Here is a 21,108-nt window from a genome sequence, read left to right as displayed (position 1 = left end):
TGAAAATAGTTCTTACCAAGCTGTGTACAATTTTCTAAGGCTCAATGGAACTGAGAGAGAGCCTGCACCAAAAACTTAAACAGGTCCTTTTTGAGAACATTTTGTTTTCATGCTTCACTTCAAACACAGGTGTGTGAGGAAGAACAGAGTGTAGTTTTCTCAGTAAGCCAGGGAGATGTTTTAAACCAAGATAGGGGCTCCATTTGTGGCTTGTTTTTCAAGTTTGCTCTCACTGCCAAAACATTTACCAAGTTGAGCTATTTTCTGAAAAATATTTTCCTATTGTTATTTTGCATGTGCCAAATACATAATTTATTTAACCAATTTTACAGAAATATCTTTCTAAATTATTAGCATTGCCTTTCAAAAGCATTGCCTTTGAAAAGCCCCATCTGCACGGAGGCTGCAGATTCCTCCAGTGCAATTTCAGCTTGGCAACTTACATTTGCAGACACTGAGCAAATCTGTTGAGAAGGTTTTGTGTTCACAAAATCTTATGAAGAAGTTCAGTATTGAAAAAGGTAAAAAACAAAAAATGCTTCAAGTCCTCACATGTGAAGTGTGGGGTCCCCTTGATGGGTTTGTGGCTTGGTTACAGGAGGGGCACCAGTGGCACAAGTCAGTCTGACTTCTTGTGTACCTCATGCTGCACAGTTTGAGCACATGAATGGAGCTGCATGTGTTGTGACATGTTCCCCTGTCAAGGTGAGAAGCAGAAATCCATACTGCTCCTGTGCCAGAAGATTCATACTTGGCTGAGTGTTTCTGGGCTGTTTTCTGGACTTAATGGAATTGCCTGTAGCTGAATTTACCCAGCAAAGACTGAGTACAAGTGACTCCTGCCTGCGTGTACCAGCAGCTCTCAGGGTCAAACATTTTGGCTGTCTTTGGTATTGCAGATGGAGATGGGAGCCCATTTCCCCCAGTTTTCTCTTAAAATTCTTCCTAAGTGTATAGAGACCATCACACTGTTCTGTCAATCATCTCCACCAAGATTTGGCCACCACACTGTTCCCTGCCACCCCTCTGAATAATTGCCTGTTTTAATTACCAGGTAGTTCTCCACTCCCATTCCTTAGGAATTCTATGAATTCCTTCTCTTGATCTGGTGTCCTTTTCTCTTTTTTTTTTATGTCCCAGGAGGAAGTAGCTGCCTGTATTCAAAAATTCTTACTCAATAAAATGAAAGCTAGTTAATTAAATTTGGAGGTTAATATATTTAAAGTATTCTTTAGCATGTTTAATACTTGAGTATTTGTTGCAGTTAGCTGGGCTTCATTTGAGGAACATTAAAAAGTGAACAATCATTTTATCTGTTCTCCTCTCAGTCTCACTGCATGACAATATCAAACAGCAAAGAATAAAAGCCAATAATTCCTGAAACTAATAGAAGTAAAAAAAGCAATTCAAGAAGCTGGTTTTTTTTTTCTAATCTATTATTTTTATTTATTTCTGAATATATTCTGCTACATATTTCTGAATTTCTCATATTTCTGATAGACTATTGCAAGATTTTGCTTCTGGAAATCTGTAAATATTGTGCATACCTTTATTATGGCTGCATTGGATATCAAATTTGCATTTGATGAAAAACAACTTTTAAATCCTGCCCAGATTTCTAGAATGAGAAACAGAATATCCAAACTTTCTTTCTGTGTTTCAAGAGAGTGATTACTGATTATGCTAATCATAATTAGAGAATGATAGCATTCTTTGAGAGTGTCTATAGGTCCTCTAAAATGTCTTATTTACTCAAAGCAAGTTTCTTTTTAATATTTAATACCTCTATGGTATTTGTCTAAGAGGTAGAAGAGGATGCATATATTCTTCCAGATTAATTTAAATACAGCATTGCCACAGATGAACTGCAAGAACTAGTAAACTGTCTTGTCCTATTTCACATCCTTGCTGATGGTTCAACCTGAAAATATTTGTGATTTACCTCTGAAGTGCTATTTTAAACATTTATTTTACAAAGATGTGCACCGTGCAAAATTTTTAAAGAACATACCTGAAGTGTATGCAAGCAATTTTAATTAATACAAATATATCTGCACGTACTACTGATGCAAAAATAACCAGGAAAATACTCTTCAGTCTTCAGTAATGGCTTATATTGTTATGTTAATGAACAAAATAGATCTAAGTAGTTTCTAATCAATATAAGCATATTAAAATAAATCCATTTTATGAAAAGAGTTAATTAAAATATGAAAACCTTATTTAAGGATTTTGATTGAATTTGAGAAACATGGCTACATTTTGAATATACCCAAATACTTAGATTGTAGGAGAGACAGCCAAATGATTTTAGGTTTTTCTTGTCCCAACATATAAATACAGGAATGAGTTTCTCCAAACCTGGATTTTTTTTTTGTTTGTTTGTTTTGTTTTTGTTTATAAGATGTCATTAAGAAGGTATTAGAGGCAGGTTTCAGCAGGCATCACAGATATTTCCAGATGGAATAATTTGAGAAGACAGGAGATAAAGATTGCAAGCTAGTTTGCTGTTATGGTATTAACAGTAGTAACTGGAGGTGCAGCTGGTGTAAGAATTGATCTGGAAAATACCTGCATTCTTTTAATACCTTATAATTACTGTTAATGTAATGTGGGCTCTTTTTGTATGTGTATACATAGTTGAGTTTAGGCTATTGAGAGCATGCTGCTGGCTGGGGCATCGGTATTAATCGAATCATGGAATTATTTAGGTTGGAAAAGACCTAAGTTCATGGAGTCCAACTGTTAACCCAGCACTGCCAAACCTGCTACTAAACCATGTCCCTAAGTATCCTGTATACAGTATCCTGTATCCTAATATCCTCTATAACCCTAAGTATGTCTCCTGGGGTGGTGACTCCACCACTTACATCCCCGGGGCAGCCTGTTCCAGAGCTTCATAGCCCTTTTGATGAAGAATATTTTCCTAATATTCAATTTAAACCTCCCCTGGCCACAATTCAAGGCCATTTCCTATGTTTCTTAACTGGGAGAAGAAGTTGACCCCACCTGGCTCCAGCCTCTTTCAGGCAGTGATAGACAGTGATAAGGTCTGCCTTGATCCTCCTCCAGTTTAAGCCCCCCCAGTTCCTCCAGGTCCTCCTCATCAGACTTGTGCTCCAGACCTTTCACCAGCTCCACTGCCCTTCTCTGGACCCCAGAGCACCTCAATGTCCTTCCTGACCTGAGGGGCCCAAAACAAAACACAGCACTCAAGGTGTGGCCTCACCAGTGCCAAGTAAGAGGGACAATCCCTGCCCTGGTCCTGCTGGCCACACTATTCCTGATCCAGGCCAGGATGCCCTTGGCCCTCTTGGCCACCTGGGTGCAGCTGCCTCACATTCAGCTGATGTCGACCAGCACCCCCAGGTGCTTTTAGGACAGACAATTTCCTAGCCACTGTTTGGTGCTTGTACTTCTTTATTTTAGACTTTGCTCTTTTTAATAAAGGATGTTTGTTTTCAGATGTTCACAATTTAACAAGATGGTGATTAGGTAAGCTCCCTGGTACTGGCAAACCATTTTAGCATTGCCTTTCTGAAAGGAAAAATACACACTGCTGAAAACTGCAATTGAAATAAATGACTCTTTATCCTTTGCTGTAATTACCATAATGTAGTTCTGAGCACAGGTGGGAATTTTCTATTAATAGGACTTGTCTAGAATAAAAAAGAGAAATTGGCAAGGAATCAGGCCAACACTTGTTTCTAAAACAATTCTAAAATTACTTCAGAAATGTGTAATAACAAATAATTTCCTAAATGACTGGGGTTGTTTTTATTTCTGTTTTTGCATGTTTGCCTTTGTGCTGCTATTAAAAATTTTAGTGGTTTTAGTATCATATTTTTATATTTTATTTTCTAAAAGTGCCCTGCAAACTCCTTTTATTTTGGCCACCCTCCCTGCTGATCTACAGAAATGCTCCCAGATTTAACTACTTGATTGGCAGGTATTCTATTAATACAAATGACATGCTATGCTCCACAGCAAGCACACACAGACCCTGAGAGACCCTTGAATAATCACCATATTCATAACTCCTCCAGGAACAGTTCTCTAACTCCAGTGTGCACAATCTTAACTCATATCAGTCCTCTTACTGAGCCTCTGCTCATCACTGAGACCTCCAGAAGAATCCAATCCCTCTCTGTAAATATTCCATCCTCTGTAGTAATTTTGTGTCATGTGTGGAATAATGTTCTTTCCCATTTGTTCTTCCCAATCAATAAATGCCCTGAGGATTGAAGACCTGGTCTTTGCTGTACTTTTAGTTGGTCTTGCTGCAAATATTTTTCTTGTATATGTATGTGTAAGCACCCTTCATTTTGGTATTGTGGGGAAAGGAGAGATACACAATACTTTATTTCTTTATTTTTTCTGTCATAATTTGCTTTGGTGTCATGGCTCAGGATGCACAATTCTTTCTGTCTGCTCTGAGCTGTTAGATCAATATTTATATACAATTGATATAGGTACATATCTATTGGCTATATTTTATTCCTTCCCAACCAAGCCCTGGTTTGTCTGGTCCCTCACTTCTCATTTCTGTGAATAAATAATCTCAGGAATTTTTGTCACATAAATTTTTGTTTATCACCTCTTATCACCGTGTTCAGGGATTGTGTCTATGGTTTTGGTCAGCTCTGAGTTGTCAGGCAGTTGGCGTTGATCATCACTGCAGGTCCCTTCCATCTGAAATACTCTATTCTACCCTACCCTTTCCCCTCTCAGATGTAGTACTTTGGCTTTATTTGTGATTGCATCCTTTTCACTGCTTGTTTTTCAGGCCATGTTGTCTGGATGGAAAAGTAAGATTTCAATAGTTTTACAATAAAAAATTTGGTTTCATTCACCTGAAAGTTTTATTTATGTATTCCTTTTTGCAAACCAATATGAGAGGTTAGTCTTTAGTGTGATTACAATGGACTTAAACTTTTCATCAATTTCAGTGGTAGTTCCCCTATGAGACCCTGATGTTGAGCAAATATGAGGAAGGAATATGGGTCCTAGTTTCCATGTCTGCAGTACCCACTCCTGAGTTATTCCTTAATTTGTGTGTTGTGGAGAGGGTTTATAACTGATTCTAAAAATCTTGTTCAATTTTTCATGCACTTTAGGATCTTGACAGTGCTATAATAAAGAGGCAGAGTTTAGAGATGGAGATCAGAAACCTCCAAGAGAAACTGACTGTTAACCAGAAAGCTTTGGACACCTCAAAGCAGGAGCTGCACAATCTGAAGAAATCTTCCAGTGAGTTAGATGCAAGCTTGAAGAGTAGCAGAGAAGAGGTCAGGACTGCTCAGAGCTCTTTAGAGGCTTTTAAAGAAGAAATTGCTACCCTGCTCAGCTGTGGATCTGCAATAGTTAAACCTTCTGAGAAGGCCATTTTGGAGAGGATCCAAGAAATAAATTGCAAAGAAAAGAATAAAGAAATAGTAAGTCAGCAACTACTGCACTTGCCCAATGTGTGTATTTAATGTCTTTGGGTTCTGTTTAATTTTATTCATCTGATAAGGTGTTGGTTCTTTCTGCTTAGGTTTTGGAATTACAGAAAACTTTAATTTTTCTGTCTATTGATTTAAGGTAATAAGGGAAGAGCATCTATGTTTTACTAAACAGAAAGAGTTCAGAAATTAAATTAATAATAGATGATGTAAAGAAGAAAATAATTGGAATGGTCTTTCAGTTACAACACTGAAATTTGGTTTCTGTGCCAGCAGACATCAAAAGTGGCTCTTTGGTTGCTATGATTTAGTAAAACCTGTGAACAAGTATGGATTTGCTGCTATGATAGTGACTTCAAGAACTGACTTCTTTTTCAAAGCAGATATAATTGATGAGTTGCCACAGGCAACTTCTTTCCCTCCAATCCTCAAAACCTGCACCTAAAAATAAAGATGTCTTTTTACACTTACAGCTAAAAATTATTCAGCACCCAAAGAAGGCAAAAGGAAGGCTCTGGCTTGAGGCATTTGGGCTGGTGATTTGCAAAGGTGTGTTTGAATGTACAGGTTGAGAAGGGGCAGCTCAGGTGGAAGGTGAATCAGAATGCCAGGAAAAACCAACTTTAATATTCTTGCTAGAGTTTGAAATTCTAGCATCTCCTGCTGATGTGAGGAGCAAATGATTCTGTATTCTGTCCAAGGCTGGAAGTAGTTCTTAAAGATATCCTGTGCATTTCAGTGAAGTACATAAAAAAACCCCCAAAACAACAAAACAAAAAAAACAACCAAACCCCCTCCCCCCAAAAACAACAACAACAACAAAAAACCTTCAAAAATCCATGCCATTGACCTTCTTGCCTACCTGGGCACATTGTTGGCTCAGTTTCAGCCAGCTGTTCACCAGCACCCACACATCTTTTTCAACCTCACAGCTTCCCAGCCACTCTGCCCAGCCTGCAGCAATGTTGTGACCCAAGGGCAGGACCTGGCACTTTGCCTTGTTGAACTTGATACATTGGCATCAGCCCATTGATCCAGCCTGCCCAGATCCCTCTGTGGATCCTTCCTACCCCTCCTACCCTCCTGCAGATCCACACTCAGACCCTGCTTTGTTCACATGTAAAATGGTTGCAGTCTGAAATTATCCAATAGCCATATTAAAACAAAAAGCAGGAAAGGGGTTTTCATTTTGCAGGTTGACTGATCAAGCTGCACTAGTCATAGGAATGAGAAGTTGTGGAGGTCAGAACTGTAGGACCAAAAATGCAGCGTTTATAAAATGACGGATTAGGCGTGGGTGGGTAACAAGACTGCAATGTTGTTTTAGGAAATGCCTACCTTGTGGGTTGTCCCTAAGCCAAAAGTTACACCAGGACGCCCCAGGATCATAAAATGACAGCTTCTGCTCTGTTTCTGTGGTATAGTCCTTCACTTTCTCATGTTTATGGATCTTTGAAGCCTCTAAAACCCCCTCTGCAGCCTGATAAAGGGGCTCTGGGCTCCTTGCCAGTAGTGCATCCGTGGTCACTGAGATTCTTCTTCCTGCTGGGTGATGTGAAATGCAAAACAGCATAAAATATGTTTGTGGGTTCTTGCAGATTTATTATTGTTTAGTGTTGTCTACTGCACGAGCATCAGTAATTTCTTAGTGTTTTTAGGCAAGTTGGGGGCAAACTGCATTTAATTGCAGTTTGAGTTGGAAACCTTTCAGTGCCATTAAAATTAATGAGAGCTCTGTGTACTTACTGTTAATTTTATTAACAGGAACCAACAAGATGCTTAAAATTAAGAGGCTGCTTGGAGATGAGTGTCTGAACACTGAGTTTCAAATGCACTATATTTAACTATGTAACCAAATAATTATATGACAGTAAGAAGAATACAGAGGGAAACAAGAAACTTGGTGTATAGAAGTACCTTTCTGTATTTGGCAGATACTTTAAAGCATTTAATTTATAAATAGTTTACAACTTAATATCCATTACATTATATGCAGGTGTTGTAAAGTTAACAGTGAAGAATTAGAATTTTTTTCAAAATTGTTCTAATTGCTTGTTTTGAGATTTATCCTTTTGTCCTTGGGCTCTAGTTAGATTACAGAAATTATTATTACTAATATTTTTTAAAGCACAATCTTTTGAACACTGCTTAACAGTTACCAGGTGGAAAACACTCCTCTGAGACTTAATTATCCATATCTACCTTCTCCCTTATATGCTGCATGCATTTTCTTAACAACTTATATGCTTTTTCTAATCAGCTCCTCAATAGAATAGTGATTTCTTTCAAGAAATGATAGCTGACTGCCAGGCATTGCTGTTGTGCCCACATCTTTGGAAATTTTGTGTCTGAATTACTTTGTATTGACTTTTTAATACAAAATAATTGTATTTGACTCATCTTATTTATAGTATCTGCTGTTCGTGTTTGAGTGTCTCCACCTACAATTTTTTGCTGGTGGTTACAGATTTTTCTTTTTGACTTTTTAAGTGCATACATTTTAAAAATAGATATTTTTCCCTATTTTTCATAATTTGTTGATTTATCTTTCATATCTTTCTAGCATTTCCCATCTAACCCCATATGCTTTGTTGTTTTGCTTGCTCCCTAGATGGTATCTCAGCTTGAAACACAATTAGCTAAATTGACTAAAGCTTTGGAAAACCAGACCAGATTGTACCATGAAGCCCTGGAGAGGAGCAGGAAAGCTGAAAAATGTTCTGAGAATTTCCACGATCAACTGAAGCACTTGGAAGAGGAATTATTAAATGGAGACCTGATGCAAGATGGTTTGAAGCTTGAGAAACAAAAAGTAGTTGCACACATTATTTGCTTTTGAATGGAAGTCACTAAAGGCAGAGACACAGCTCATTGTATTGCTTTGGTCTACTGGAGCACTGCAAGTAATGTGAAATAGCAACGTCAGACATGATGTAGGGAGTCATAATACCTTTGCCTTGACCAACAATTAGAAGGTGTAGCTAAGCTTTGGAGTTTATTACTGTGAAACAAAACAAACAAAAACCCTGAACCCCTCAAAAAAACAAAACAAAACAAAACAAAACCAACCCCACCAAGCAAAAAAAAAAAAAAAACCAAAACCATCTAAACCCCAAAACCAGCTTTAAAAGAAGTCCCTGTCAATACCCCATCAGAAGTCCTTCAATTATACTCTGAGCTCAAAATTTCTCTCATCCTTATGTCTTTCTCTAAAACATCATCTGGTCTGCAGTCTCTCAAGGTCCTGTCTTGTGTCTTTGATTCTTTTATATTATTAGGCAATTATGACTACTAGGTTTTTTGTCTAATTATATGAATGAACACACTGTTAGCCTATAACTCATTCACATACCAAAGAGTTTGAAAAATGACATAGTACCTGGAAAGCCAAACACTACAGCTATGAAAAACAAAGTTGCAGCATGTTGCCAGGCCAGGATTTGTGCTTAGAGAAATCAGCAATTTTGTGCTACTTGTTTTGCCTTAGACTATGATAAAATAACTTTTTTGAATGAGGCATCCATCACATTGGGAGAAAACCAGAAAAAGGAGCTGTACCTTCTGCTCTGCTTCCTCTGTGAATAACACGTGGCCCTAGATTCTTAAATTATTCTCTACATTTTGCTGCAAGGATCTTTTTTGCAATTTTTTTCTATCAATGAATAACTACAGTACTTTCCTCTTCTGCTGCTGTTTTTAATTATTTGAACCAGAAATATCATGAAACAAAAAGGTATTCTTGGTAATGAACAAAATGAAACTGGTTTGTTGGTGTTTTGCATTTTTTTTCTTTTTATTTATTTTGTTGGTTCTGTGCAAAGATAAGGGTTTGCACCAGAAGTAAGAGGAAACAAAGGGAAACAGTTCTTAGTGAGAAGGAGAGTTTTGAATTTTGCAAGAGAAGCTAATTGAGAGCAAGAGACTAAAGCAATTTTTAAAGAGCTGGTAGGGCAGGACAAAAGAAGGAAAAATTGGATTGAATACTCCTTAATATCTGTATGTGCTCACATCAGTAAAGCAGATGAGATGCAATTAAAATAACCTTAAAAGCAATTTGTAAACCAGTAACTTATCTCTAAACCTTGCTGTTCAAAGAAGGGCTGAAGGCTGACTGTGTTAACATTCCTGCATCTCCTCAGACTACATAGTATGTCATTCCTGGCATCACTGGTACCAGTTCCCTCTGTTGGAGAGCTCACAGTGTGGAGCAATCCCAGCACTTGCAGTGTTAGTTAGGACACAGCTGCCCATTCTACCTTCTTCCTGCCCATGCACGGCCAGGTAAAACAACAGAGCTCCAGGCAGGAACTGGACTCAGAAGCAGGGCCCTACCTGTTGCTACAGAGAAGCAAACCCCAATTTTTCTTGCTAAGAAGATAAATACAGTAGATCTAGGGATTTATGGACAAAGTAAGTGTTGACTAAAAAAAGGACATATGGAGAATTTGCAGTGGTGTCAGGAGTGTGCCCAATTACACCCTTTCAGTATGTTATTTCTTGTAGTGTACTTGTACATATTGTTGGCTGCTGCTATAGTGGGGATTGCTTTTAAATTGTACTTCATGACTTTTAATGAAATTTTATTATTCTTCTGGCCACTTTCCCACGTCTTAGTATCTGAAATTTCTGGAGCAACTTAATGAGAAGATGAAGCTGGACAGTCTAGCAGCAGAGGTTGGATTTGATATGACCATGGATGTGATTCTGGCCCGGGTAGAGCAGTTGGTGAAACTGGAAGGGGATGCAGTGGTTGAGAACAAGACTGTGGCATACAGCCTCAGAAGGAAGGTATGCAAAAGAGGCACACCATTCAAAAATAAACATATGGCTGTGTTTCTGTAGTGGCTGGCTAGAGGCAGCAGACTGTATATGTGCAAGGAATTTCAAAGATATCCATGACATAAAAAGAAGATAGAAGAAGAAGATAGAATGTTTGCAAACTGTGCAAAAAGACTGCATATTGAAATAACTAAAGTCACCAGTCAGTTGAACGTGATACTGCTTTTCACAACTTCTTAAGAAAAAACGCTGAAGTTATGGATGTTTATATCTGTATATTTGTCTACTTTTTAATATGCATTTATGGTTCTGTAAACAACTGCCAGTAATATTTAAATCTAAAGGGATCTGCCAGGGAGAGAGGCACATTACACAAACTTTTCTAGAAACTGGTAGAGTCTTGGTTGTACTTCATCAATGTTTCCAACAAGAACTGTTCCTTCATTCAGTTGTTCCTACAGGAACAAGTCTGTTCAAATTTGGTCAAACAAGCCTCTGTTATGACATAGGGAAAACATTCAGGTTTAGGCCTGTCAGACTGGTGTAGAGCTGGGAATTGGGTCTATTTGGGGTTTGAAATATTAGAGAAGCACAATGAATTGGTAATACAAGGAGTATCATGTAAGGGTATATATGTTCATAGTTCACAAAGTTTTCAAGAGAGGAAAAGGAGTTCAGGTTATGAATGCAACATGAGGATTAAATTTGTTATTATGCTGTACCACGGTCTCTCACATTTATTTTTTCAAATGTCCTTGTGCTTGGAAACCAAGTTGAAGGCTCAGAAAGAAAAACTTGAGAGCAAAGAGCTGCACATGAACCTTCTGCGGCAGAAAATAACCCAGCTGGAAGAAGAGAAGCAAGTAAGGGCTGCCTTAGCTGTGGAAAGGGATGAGGCCAATCTTGCTGTCAGAAAGTTACATAAGATGATAGAGAGGCTACAGAAGCAGCTTGATCTGGCAAGGGAAACAAATACTGATCTCAAAGCCAAGCTGTCTGAAACCAGTGAACTTAAGGTGAGTTAAAAGATTACATTTGTACTTCTATCCATTTTTCTATTCCAGTTGGATACAGCTGGACTCAATTTAAAATAAATGTGTTCATGGAGAACTGCTCAAATCTAGGTGGCAAAACCAAATATAATACTACAATATTTTGAGTATTTTACAATTAGTCTTTATATACTAAATAGCATCTGCAAAGCACAATGTAGATTTTCAGGCTATTTTTACCAGCAAAACATTTGACAACTCTTTTTAGTGCTCTTTTTCCAGGGAAGAGACTGAACCTTCACTGTTGATTTTCTTTTCTGTCCAGATAACTCACTTCACAAAACCTGTGGAGAATTAACTGTCTTTGAAGGAAAAATCGTTTTGTTAATTGTGTTGAAATAGGCCTGTCTCCTTAAATAAATTTTCAGTTCACATGTACATGTGATGATTTAATGAAGAACCCAAAAGAAACCCCACTAAAGTACTTATTTGTGATCACTCCTGGTAGTTTTATTGTTTGCTCAAGTTAGATGAGAAAGTATGGCAAATTTAACACTTCCTTATCTTATTGTAGATCAAAACTTTGGAGCAGAACAGAACAATAGAAGAACTCAGTAAGTCTCAAGACAAATTGGAAAGAATGAAAGAAAAAGCTGAGAAACAACTTAGATCTGCCAAATCAGAACTTCTTTTAAAGGACCGTAAAGCTACTGAAGATAAAGAAAAAAACAAAAATATGTTAGAAGCAGTTACCAGTGAGATGAAGGTGCTTAAAACAACCCTTGCAGAACTAGCAAAAAGAGAGAGGCAGGTGGGTGTGTAGGTATTTGACAAGTGGTAGGTGTTCCTTAGAGAGTAGAAAAATAGTATAGGTGGAGCAGCTATCCAGCTGTGCTTTAAAGTGTTCCAAACATTATCAAAGAAGGAAATTTTAGCTCACACCTGTGAGCCACAGTGACACTTGTGATTGCAAAGCTATTCTGCCAGTTAAGTTTTGCAAGAGAATAATAAATACAGGCATTATTTTCTTTGCTCATCACAAAATATTACATCATTACCTTTTGGAGAAGTATTAAAATGCTGTAAAATCCTAGGATCTCCCTTAAGGTATGTCTTTTCCCAAATATCTTAGGTATAAAACTCACCACCTCCTCATCTGTTTCTTTTTGCTTCTCACACATCTGTCTCTTGCACTTTCTCCTTGCCACTTGTAAGAGATTCAACAAGACTAAGGGATAGGATGAAAAGAAACAGCCTCAAGTTGTGCTGGGGGAGGGAGTTTAGACTGGATTTTAGGCAAAATTGATTCACTGACAGTGTAGTCAGGCATTGGAACAAGCTGCCCAGGGGAGAGGTTGAGTCACCAGTCCTAAAGGTATTTAAAAGACACCTAGACAGGGTTTAGTGTTGGACTTGGCAATGCAGGTTAGTTGGACTTGATAGTCTTAAAAGTCCTTTCCAACCTAAAGGATGCAACAAGCCTGTGTCACTGTGTATAGGCCACAAAATCAAAGAATGTTGGAGAATACAAGAAACACCCCTCTCTCCCTAGAACTTTCCCATCTAAAAAATTTATGGCACATGTTGGCCTTAACAATGAATCTGGATGAATTTTAAGAATGCTATTTCAGAAAATTAGTCTAGAAAAATATTTTTTTATTTATGTGGAGAGAAGACCAACAACCTGGGAATTTTTTTTTCCTCCTGGAAATCTTTAACACTGTTTTGTTTTATAAGAAAGGTTAGAAATTTGAAAGGAAGATTAAATTTATTCATACATCTCATGAGGAAACAAAGCATCTGGCACAGAGGAGAAGAGGATATTAATTATATGCAGAAAATTATTCCATGGAGTCATACACTGAGTATTGTGCTAAAAGCACAAGTACGAATGTTGACTTTTTACCATCTGAATCCAAGGGGTTTCAAAACACTTGAATATTGTTCAAATGTTCTTTGGGCTTTTCTTTTTGTTCTCTTTCTGTAGGAATAAGATCCCTTCTAGTTTCTTGTAGTTACAGTGTGAAAATAAAATAGCATCTGCTTTTTACTTCCTCAAACCCCAATATCTTGGGTTAATGCTCCAAGTTGCATTAATTTCCTGTGTTTTACTTCTGATTATTTTGCTCACTGAATGGAAGGTGCAAAGAAAATTTAGCAGGAGTGTTGTTGTCTGCAGCATACCTTTGTGTTTGAGTCTTTAGTGATGTTTATCCTTTGTTATTTCTCTCCTTCATCCGAAGGCTGGATCTTTGCAGAGAGCTGCCTTGATCTTTCAATGTAAAGTCTGTATGGAAACAAATTCCAGCTTTGCTGCCTCTTTATTCTGTCTGTGATCCAGATGTTTAAAAAAAATCTTTAGTTGCTGCTAAAGAAGCTTGCCTAGCACACTGCCAGACCCCTGCATCAGTGACCTCCTGAACCAGTATAGGATATAATATATGGGAACTTTGGGGTTTTGGTGTAACGTTGTTCCAACGTTTCATCCAAGAGATCTCACTGCCTTGGTAATACAGATAGTTGGGACTGAATTCTCAAATCACAGAATCATGGAATGGGTTGGATTGGAAGGGACCCTAATGATGATCTACTTCCAACACACCTCCCACGGGCAGGGACACCTTCCACTAGAGCAGATTGTTCAAAACCCCATTCAGCCTGACCTTGAACACTCCCAGGGATGGGACACCACCAAGTTCCCCTGGCAAACCTGTTCCAGTGTCTCACTACCCTCCCATTAAAGAACTTTTTCCTAATATCTAAATCTCCTCTTTTACTTTAAAACCCTTCTAACTTTTGATATCCCAGTATATTTGTGTAAAGTGTTGCTCTCCTGGTTTTTTGTTGTTTTTTTTTTTTTTTTTTTTTTTTTGTGTAAGGCTCCTTTAAGGACTCAAAGGCTTTTATAAAGTCTCCCTGGAGCCTTCTCTTCTCCAGGCTGAACAACTCCAGCTCTCTCAGCATGACTTTACAGAAGAAATTCTTCAGCCCTCTGATCATCTCTGTAGCTCTCCTTGTGAGCTGTTCTAACAGGTCCATGTCTGTCTCATGCTGAGGACCCCAGACCTCAGCTCTGTTCTGTATGGGTTTCCATATTTGTGTTTCTGAATCGATGGCAGCTCCTCAGGGTTTGAAACAAACTGCCTTTGGCAAAGTGTTAGAAACTGAGACCTTGTTTTCAGAAAAGCTGCAAACCCTTTTCCTCACAGAGTTAACTGCTTTAGAATTCTGCACAGTGTTCTTGGGGTTGGAGGCATTTCAGGACTGTCCATCTTCTCCTTATCCTTGGCCCTTGGCATGACTGGTGGAGTGAAGATGTTGCCACATCAGAACATGAGTCCAGTTTCTTCATGGTTCTGATGATTTTGTGGCCTTTTGAGTATCTTTCCCCCTGGGAATGGGGATCTTGGCATTCAAATAGAGAGCAAGAAAAGCATATTTCCTCAAATAGTAACATTTTCCTCTTTTATGTGTTAATAAGGAGTATTAAGGCATTTGTCATTTTGGCTGTGTAATTTATTGTCTGTTCAAGAGGCCTTGAAGTTTGATAATGATACATGTTGTGAGTTGAGAAGAGTAAATCAGCAGTGATGACAGACACTTGTGGATGTCTATCTGTTTGGAACTGCAGAGAGAAAGCTGCTGTCTTTAATTAATTACTTTACCAAATACTATTCTTATGACATTTTCAGCAGCTATGCACAGAAGAAAAGCATTTTCTTAAGCTGCATCTTGAATTTGGGCTGCATCCTGATTCAAATCAAAGTCAGACCGCAGGATGTGCCAAAAACTTCCACCTTTCTTCTAACCTCCTCCTTTCTTTTTTCTCAAGAAAGTGCAGGGTAGAGGGGGAGGTGGCAGGTGGTGCTTCAGGACAAGCAACAGCCTCTGCTCTGGGCAGCGCCCACCAGAGTTTCCAGTTTGTATAGTTTTGGTCATCTGGGTCAAGTAAAAGTGTGTTTTCCTCAGTTTTTGGAGTTGAGTCAGCAGGGAAGATATGCTTGTGAAAGATACTAAAGAAACACTTGAAAACTGTTCTGTGTTTGAGATATTTGACATCTCAGCTGTTTGTGTTTTGTGATTAGATGCATGCCCCAAAGGACTGTTTCTGTCCTCTTCTGCTCTCTGTGTTGAGCAACAGCTGAAATGCCTATATCTAGCACTGATAACACAATTGCTTGTGTTTGTACATGTGCCTGTATGTCCATGTTTTCCCTGACATCTCCTTTGCTCCCTATGTGATTTATTCCTCTCTGTGTGCCCTCGCAGCTGGCAGATTTCCGAGAGGTGGTCTCGCGGATGCTGGGCCTCGACATTGCCAGCCTGGCTCTTCCTGACTATGAAATCATTTCACGCCTTGATGGGCTGATTCACTCCCATCAGCACCACTTCTTCCCCTGTGTCTGCCTCAAAGACATGGCAAGGACCCCAGAGGAGCAGCAAAGAAACGTCCAGCTTCTTCACTGAACGGAGATGGAACAAAGTAAAATTTTCTGTTTGCTTCCTTACCTGCTGGACCTCCACAGAAAACAGATCCCTATTTCTGTTCCCTACTCTAGAGATACCAACCAGGGCCAAGAACTTCAACAGAGAGACTGGTTGGAATGGGTAGAGTCAAGCCAGCAGCCTGGAGATGGCAAACAGAGAATCCCTGGGCAGCTTAATACTTCAGTTACGAAAACGACAGGCAACACATCAACAATGCCCTCGAGTTACGGTGCAGAGGCGTGGAAGTCATGGGTCACCCAAGGTCAGCTCACAGTTTTGAGAAGGTACTGGATGCCTGCTTCAGTGGCATTCCTTGTGCCTTACCTCTAGGTGACAAGGATGAAATCAAGTAGGGGTTGCTCTGCTGCTGCTCTTCTTGCCACCTGGGACATCTCTGCATTTTTACACATAAGGGCTTTAGCTTTGAGACAATTGCCTGCAAGTTAGAGGATTGTGTCAATTTTGAACAAGAGTTGTTTTTTTTTTTTTTTCTGCAGGTTTCTTTTGTCTGCCTGTATGACAAAACAAAAAATTTCATTTTTTGCAGTGAAGGCATTCTCACAGGGTCTTGTCTTGTGCCTCATATAGATATACTTGGTAAAATTGAGTGCTGGCCTTGGCCATGATGTCTTGAAAAGTTTGCTTCCAGCTGCTGTATTCCTTGGGCAATTAATCCACAGTGGCAATTCTTCTGGGTTAATGGAAAATTATTTTAGAATTCTTGTTCACTACAGAAAATAGCTGAAGTAGTAAAGTGTTTATTTTCAGAGAAGTGATGATGAGGTGTACAAAACTGCCTCATAGTAGTAAAAACTGCTTTCTGAGTGCTGTTAAACATCATGATTTTTTAAAAAGAAACATAGACAAAAAATCTGTTTTAGTAGCACATTCAAACTTGATTCTGTGGCTTTAGTTTTCTCTTCCCATGATATGTTTTGTATGGTTGTGTAGAACAGTAAAGATGACTTACTTATTTCTGTCTTGGCCAGTTGTGGGCTTTCTACAGTATCTCAGCAAATGATGACCCACTCAGTAAAAACTGAACACACTATTTTAAGAAAAATGACACTTTTTCAAGTAAGAATGGTAATTTCGGTATCTGGCTGGGGACTCAAGTCATGTTTTTATTTCATTGGCTCCTAAAGAATTGTTTCTCATTGACTTGCTGTAAAATAAAGAAAAGAACACTCAAGCTTTTGTAAAATCAGTCATTTGAGAAGACAAATAAATCTTGCATAAATTCTTCTGCTCTTGTGGCTAACTGGATTAAAAGCAATTTAATTTTTTCTTTGGTAACTTAACATTGTTTTGGGGGGAATGACTTCAAACTGAAAGAGAGCAGGAGGTTTAGATTAGATATGAGAAAAAAATTCTTTTTTGTGTGGGTAGTGAGGCACAGGTTGCACAGAGAAGTTGTGGATGCTCCATCCCTGGAAGTGTTCAAGGCTGAATGAAATGTAATTTTTGGGCATGATATGTTGATTGGGGATTTAGAGGGTGGAAAAGGATGCAATAATTTTCTAATGCCTTGTGAGATGATACAAGTAGTTTTACTTTGTGTTTTGTTGGTTTTATTGGAACTCTTTTTGATTTATTTTTTTAAAGAACAAAAACCATTTTCTTCATCTACATTAATAAATATCATACAAAACATGATTTACTGTATTTTGAAAGTTAAGTAAATTGCATTACAAATTCAGGTCCATTCAGCCTAGATAATACATTCACTACATTAAGAAATTGTCTCTGAGAGCGACAAAGATAAAGTAAGGTTGCATTGCAAAATAATTTCCTGATGTCTGCAATGAGACTTGAAGTCTCCTCTCAGGCCCAGGAGCCTCATCCCCTGCCACCCTGTCACCAGCCCTGGCACCAGCAGTGGAATTCCAGCCCCACAGAAGAGACCCACCAGCATGGGTCTGTAATTATTGCTAGGGAGGCAGATTTTCCCATGAAGTTGACAGCAAAGTTTCATTAGTGGTTTGCATGTTAAGCCAGAAGAAGGAATAAAGGTTTTCTAATGACTTTTTTTTTTAACCCAGCAGATCTGTGTTTTCTGAAGTATTAATGCTCACCATGTTCACAAAGGAGTATGTTATCTAACTACTAATATTCCATGTATTTGTTTTACTATTGGAAGAGCACTGACATATTTCTCCAGTCATCCAAAGATAAATAAATAAATAAACAAGAATCAATTTTATTTGAACAAAGTTCAGGTGATTTTTGACCTATATAATTTAAGTAAGCCCTGAAAAAACTGACTTTCAAATTTCTTTTTAAGGCTTGTTCTATACAGCATTGAAGTCAGTCTTTCTTTTGGGAGAAAAATTTGAAGAGGCTTATGAATGTTTTGAACATTTGTTTCAAATGTTTTCTTCTTTTTCAAACCAAGATGCATTCATGACAAGACAAGTGTCACAAGTGTGCATTAAAGTTTGTCAGCAGACACCCCTCTTCCTGTAGGTTATTTTTATTAGGTTTGTCTGTGTTAAAGAAGGTGTGGGATTAAGAGTTTACTATCTGTTCATAATTACTCTTTTATTGTGGTAAGGTGTATCAAATTCTTGATTTATCAACAGAATGCATTCTGAAATAGAAGTAATGTATGTTAACTCACAGAACTGTACAGCTACAGAAATACAATTTTTCCTCCAAATAACAGCTGAACTAACTCCAATGAAGACAACTTTACTAAGTGTCAAGGCAAAACAAAGCAAATCAAAATGTTGCAATTGTAGATATTAAAGTGAAATTATTACATGCTATAAACACAGTGAAAATAAAATCACAAAGCAGATAGAAAAATGTGTTATTAATGTAATAGAACCATGGTTCCATAAAGAAACTAAATGCAAAAGTATTCAAGTACTTTGCTAAATTAAAATTAAGATGCATCAAGACAGATGACATTAAATTACTCTTTGACTTCTGTTGCTCTGTAGTTTATTATTACAGTATAAAGCAGTTTGCTTTCTTTTTCACATTTTCAGTGGATGTATGCATCATGCACAATTTCCTACAGCAATTCTGTTACTGGATTATTTTGCACATTATGATAGTGCAGGAGAAAGGAAATATGAATGACCCAAGTCATGATGGACTTTAATTTAAAAAAATAGCAGATGAGGAATCAGGTACATTTTGAGAGAAAAATTAATGAATTCTACCAAATTTTTCATGTTAAATAAAAGTATTTTGTAAGACTACAGGTTCTGGCTTCTTCTCTTGACCATCTAAAATAAAAAGGGCTAAGAATGAAGCAAAATGAAGTGAAATTCTCTAGAAAATTAGAGAAAAGGGATTTCTTGTATCACTGAAGCATACAAAACAAAATTAGTTAACTTTGTGGAAAATAAAAAAATGATAGCTTGCCAGAATAGAAACTGGAAAGAATGTTCAAAGATAATCCTTTTCAAGTGGAAGCGTTCAGATTTTTTTTTTCTGGAAGGCAGATGAGTTTATTAGATTGCACTCATAATTATTAAGGAATAACTGAGCCAGAAAAAAAATCTATGAAACATAACAATGTGTTTGAACAAAATAGTTTACTTTTCTGTCAGTTTTAAAGTCAGCTAATGAACCCAGAGACAATGAAAAACCCTTTTTTTCCGAAGGGAACAAATAAAACAGTTGAGATGTTATTTCATATTTTCCCCTGTGACTACTTACACTTTGGATAAGTAGGAGAAACAACACAAAGAAAACCGCAGAGTGTGAGTCAGTGGGCTCCAAACAGGCTCCAGGTAGAGAATCCAAGTGTCAGATGGCTTCTGGTGATGCTAGAGATGGGACTGGAGAGCAGGAATTCTCACCAAACTGGGGGCTGGATAAGTTTCAGCCCCAGGTTATGTGTACCTTCTATAATTTTTGTTATAATTTGGTGTTTTTGTGAAATGGTTTGGGCTTTTCTTTTCTTTTCTTTTTTTTTTTTTTTTTTTTTAATTAATATTGGGTGGGGAGGTCAAGTGCTTGGTTATAAACAAAACATTCAGTTTTCTATTAATACTGTTTTTAAACAGGCCAACGAATGCAATTTAATCTGAAAAAAAAAAAAAAAAAAAAAAAAAAAGAATCTTGCCCACAAAACGCTGGGAGCTCTTATTACAAAACAAACACGTGATGGTACCCCTGGAATGCTGGAAGACCTTCCCCAGGGCTGGCAGCAACATGCCAGCAGAGCTGACTCAGCCCTTTCCCCTCCTGGTCAGGCATTTGCACTGCGAGGAAGAGCAGGGCCACGGCAGCTCTGGGGCTGTGGCAGGGCACGGGGGGAGCCTTGCAAACGGGAATGTCAATCTGGGCACACCAAAGAGGCACCTCTGCTCCCAGCAGGGACTGCCTGCAGCCTGGAAACTGTCCTTTGACTGATGGCTTGGGCTTAAGCTGGCGTGCAGTAAGGAACAGTAAGAGCATTTCTAGCACTGAGATTATTTCACTGAGTATTTCAAAGTATTTCCTCGGTGTACCCTTCATACTGCAGCAACGACTTAAAGATATGCAGTATGAATTATAAAGTAACAGTATGAATTGATATGGTCAGCCACTCTGGCTGACTCCTTGCCCTTAGAGGTCAGAGACTCATGATGAAACCAACAGGACTAGCAGAAAAACATGACTGGCAAGAACTCTCAGACCTTTATCTGAAGACATTTTCTCCTTAGTCTCTATGTGCTGCATTGGATTTGTTGTCATTCACCACACCTTTCTCACCTGGATCTTTCCCAGATCACTTGCCTGCAGCAAAGTCTCTGTGCTCAGCCCTGCTCTTCATCCAGCAAGGTTTCACATCTGCACCTTGCAAGGAGTCCCAGCATCAACTAGGTTGTGTAGGTTTGCTGGAGAAATCTTTCCACACTTTTGCTCTGCTGCCACTTCCCATGCCTCAGACCTGGCAGCCGCCTCTCTGCCACTTCAGCCAGGGTGTGATCTTTGCACATCGTGTGGCATTCAGCAGACACCAAGACACAGCTGAATCTCTCGTGTAATACTGCAGTGCCTTTTAGATGCTTCCTACCCCTTCTCAGTATTTTTCTGGAGCTGCCAGGGCAGGGACAGGCAGTCCGTGTTTGTGTGGGTGGGAGAAAGCGCTGAAAGGTTTTGGTTAGCTTAAGGATCCCACGAAATAGCAGGGCTGTGTCAGGCATGCGGCCACAAGGGGACAGATATGTACTGCGGGATCCGCAGGGGAGGTGGAGCTGCGAGAAACGAGGGTAAAATGATGGCAGCAGACAAGCCAGGGCAGGTGCAGATTCTTGTGAAGCAGACTGCAATGATTTTTATAGCAGAAGGACTATGGACATCAGTGTAGATGGATGGAATCCTGCAGATTATGGAGCAAAAGTGCCTAAGAGCTTTCCTTAAGGACCAGTCCAAACAAGGTTGTGCAGAAAAGTGCTAGGCTA

General features: G+C 38.6%; 1 protein-coding gene across 1 annotated transcript in view; it reads left to right on the top strand.

Annotated features, from left to right (window-relative positions):
- ARMT1 (acidic residue methyltransferase 1) overlaps window positions 1-17,359 on the top strand; it is a 47,641-nt gene extending 30,282 nt beyond the window's left edge. Inside the window, exons 10-15 of the mRNA XM_050971868.1 lie at window positions 5,118-5,435; window positions 8,056-8,256; window positions 10,059-10,232; window positions 10,997-11,239; window positions 11,790-12,026; window positions 15,485-17,359. Of these exons, the coding sequence (XP_050827825.1) occupies window positions 5,118-5,435; window positions 8,056-8,256; window positions 10,059-10,232; window positions 10,997-11,239; window positions 11,790-12,026; window positions 15,485-15,682 (1,371 nt within the window). The 3' untranslated portion in view covers window positions 15,683-17,359. The remainder of the gene's footprint in view (window positions 1-5,117; window positions 5,436-8,055; window positions 8,257-10,058; window positions 10,233-10,996; window positions 11,240-11,789; window positions 12,027-15,484) is intronic.
- Window positions 17,360-21,108: the final 3,749 nt, after the last annotated feature.

This window comes from Serinus canaria, chromosome 3, assembly GCF_022539315.1.
Source record: "Serinus canaria isolate serCan28SL12 chromosome 3, serCan2020, whole genome shotgun sequence".
NCBI lineage: Eukaryota > Metazoa > Chordata > Aves > Passeriformes > Fringillidae > Serinus > Serinus canaria.
This window is presented reverse-complemented; position numbering and strand designations above follow the sequence as displayed.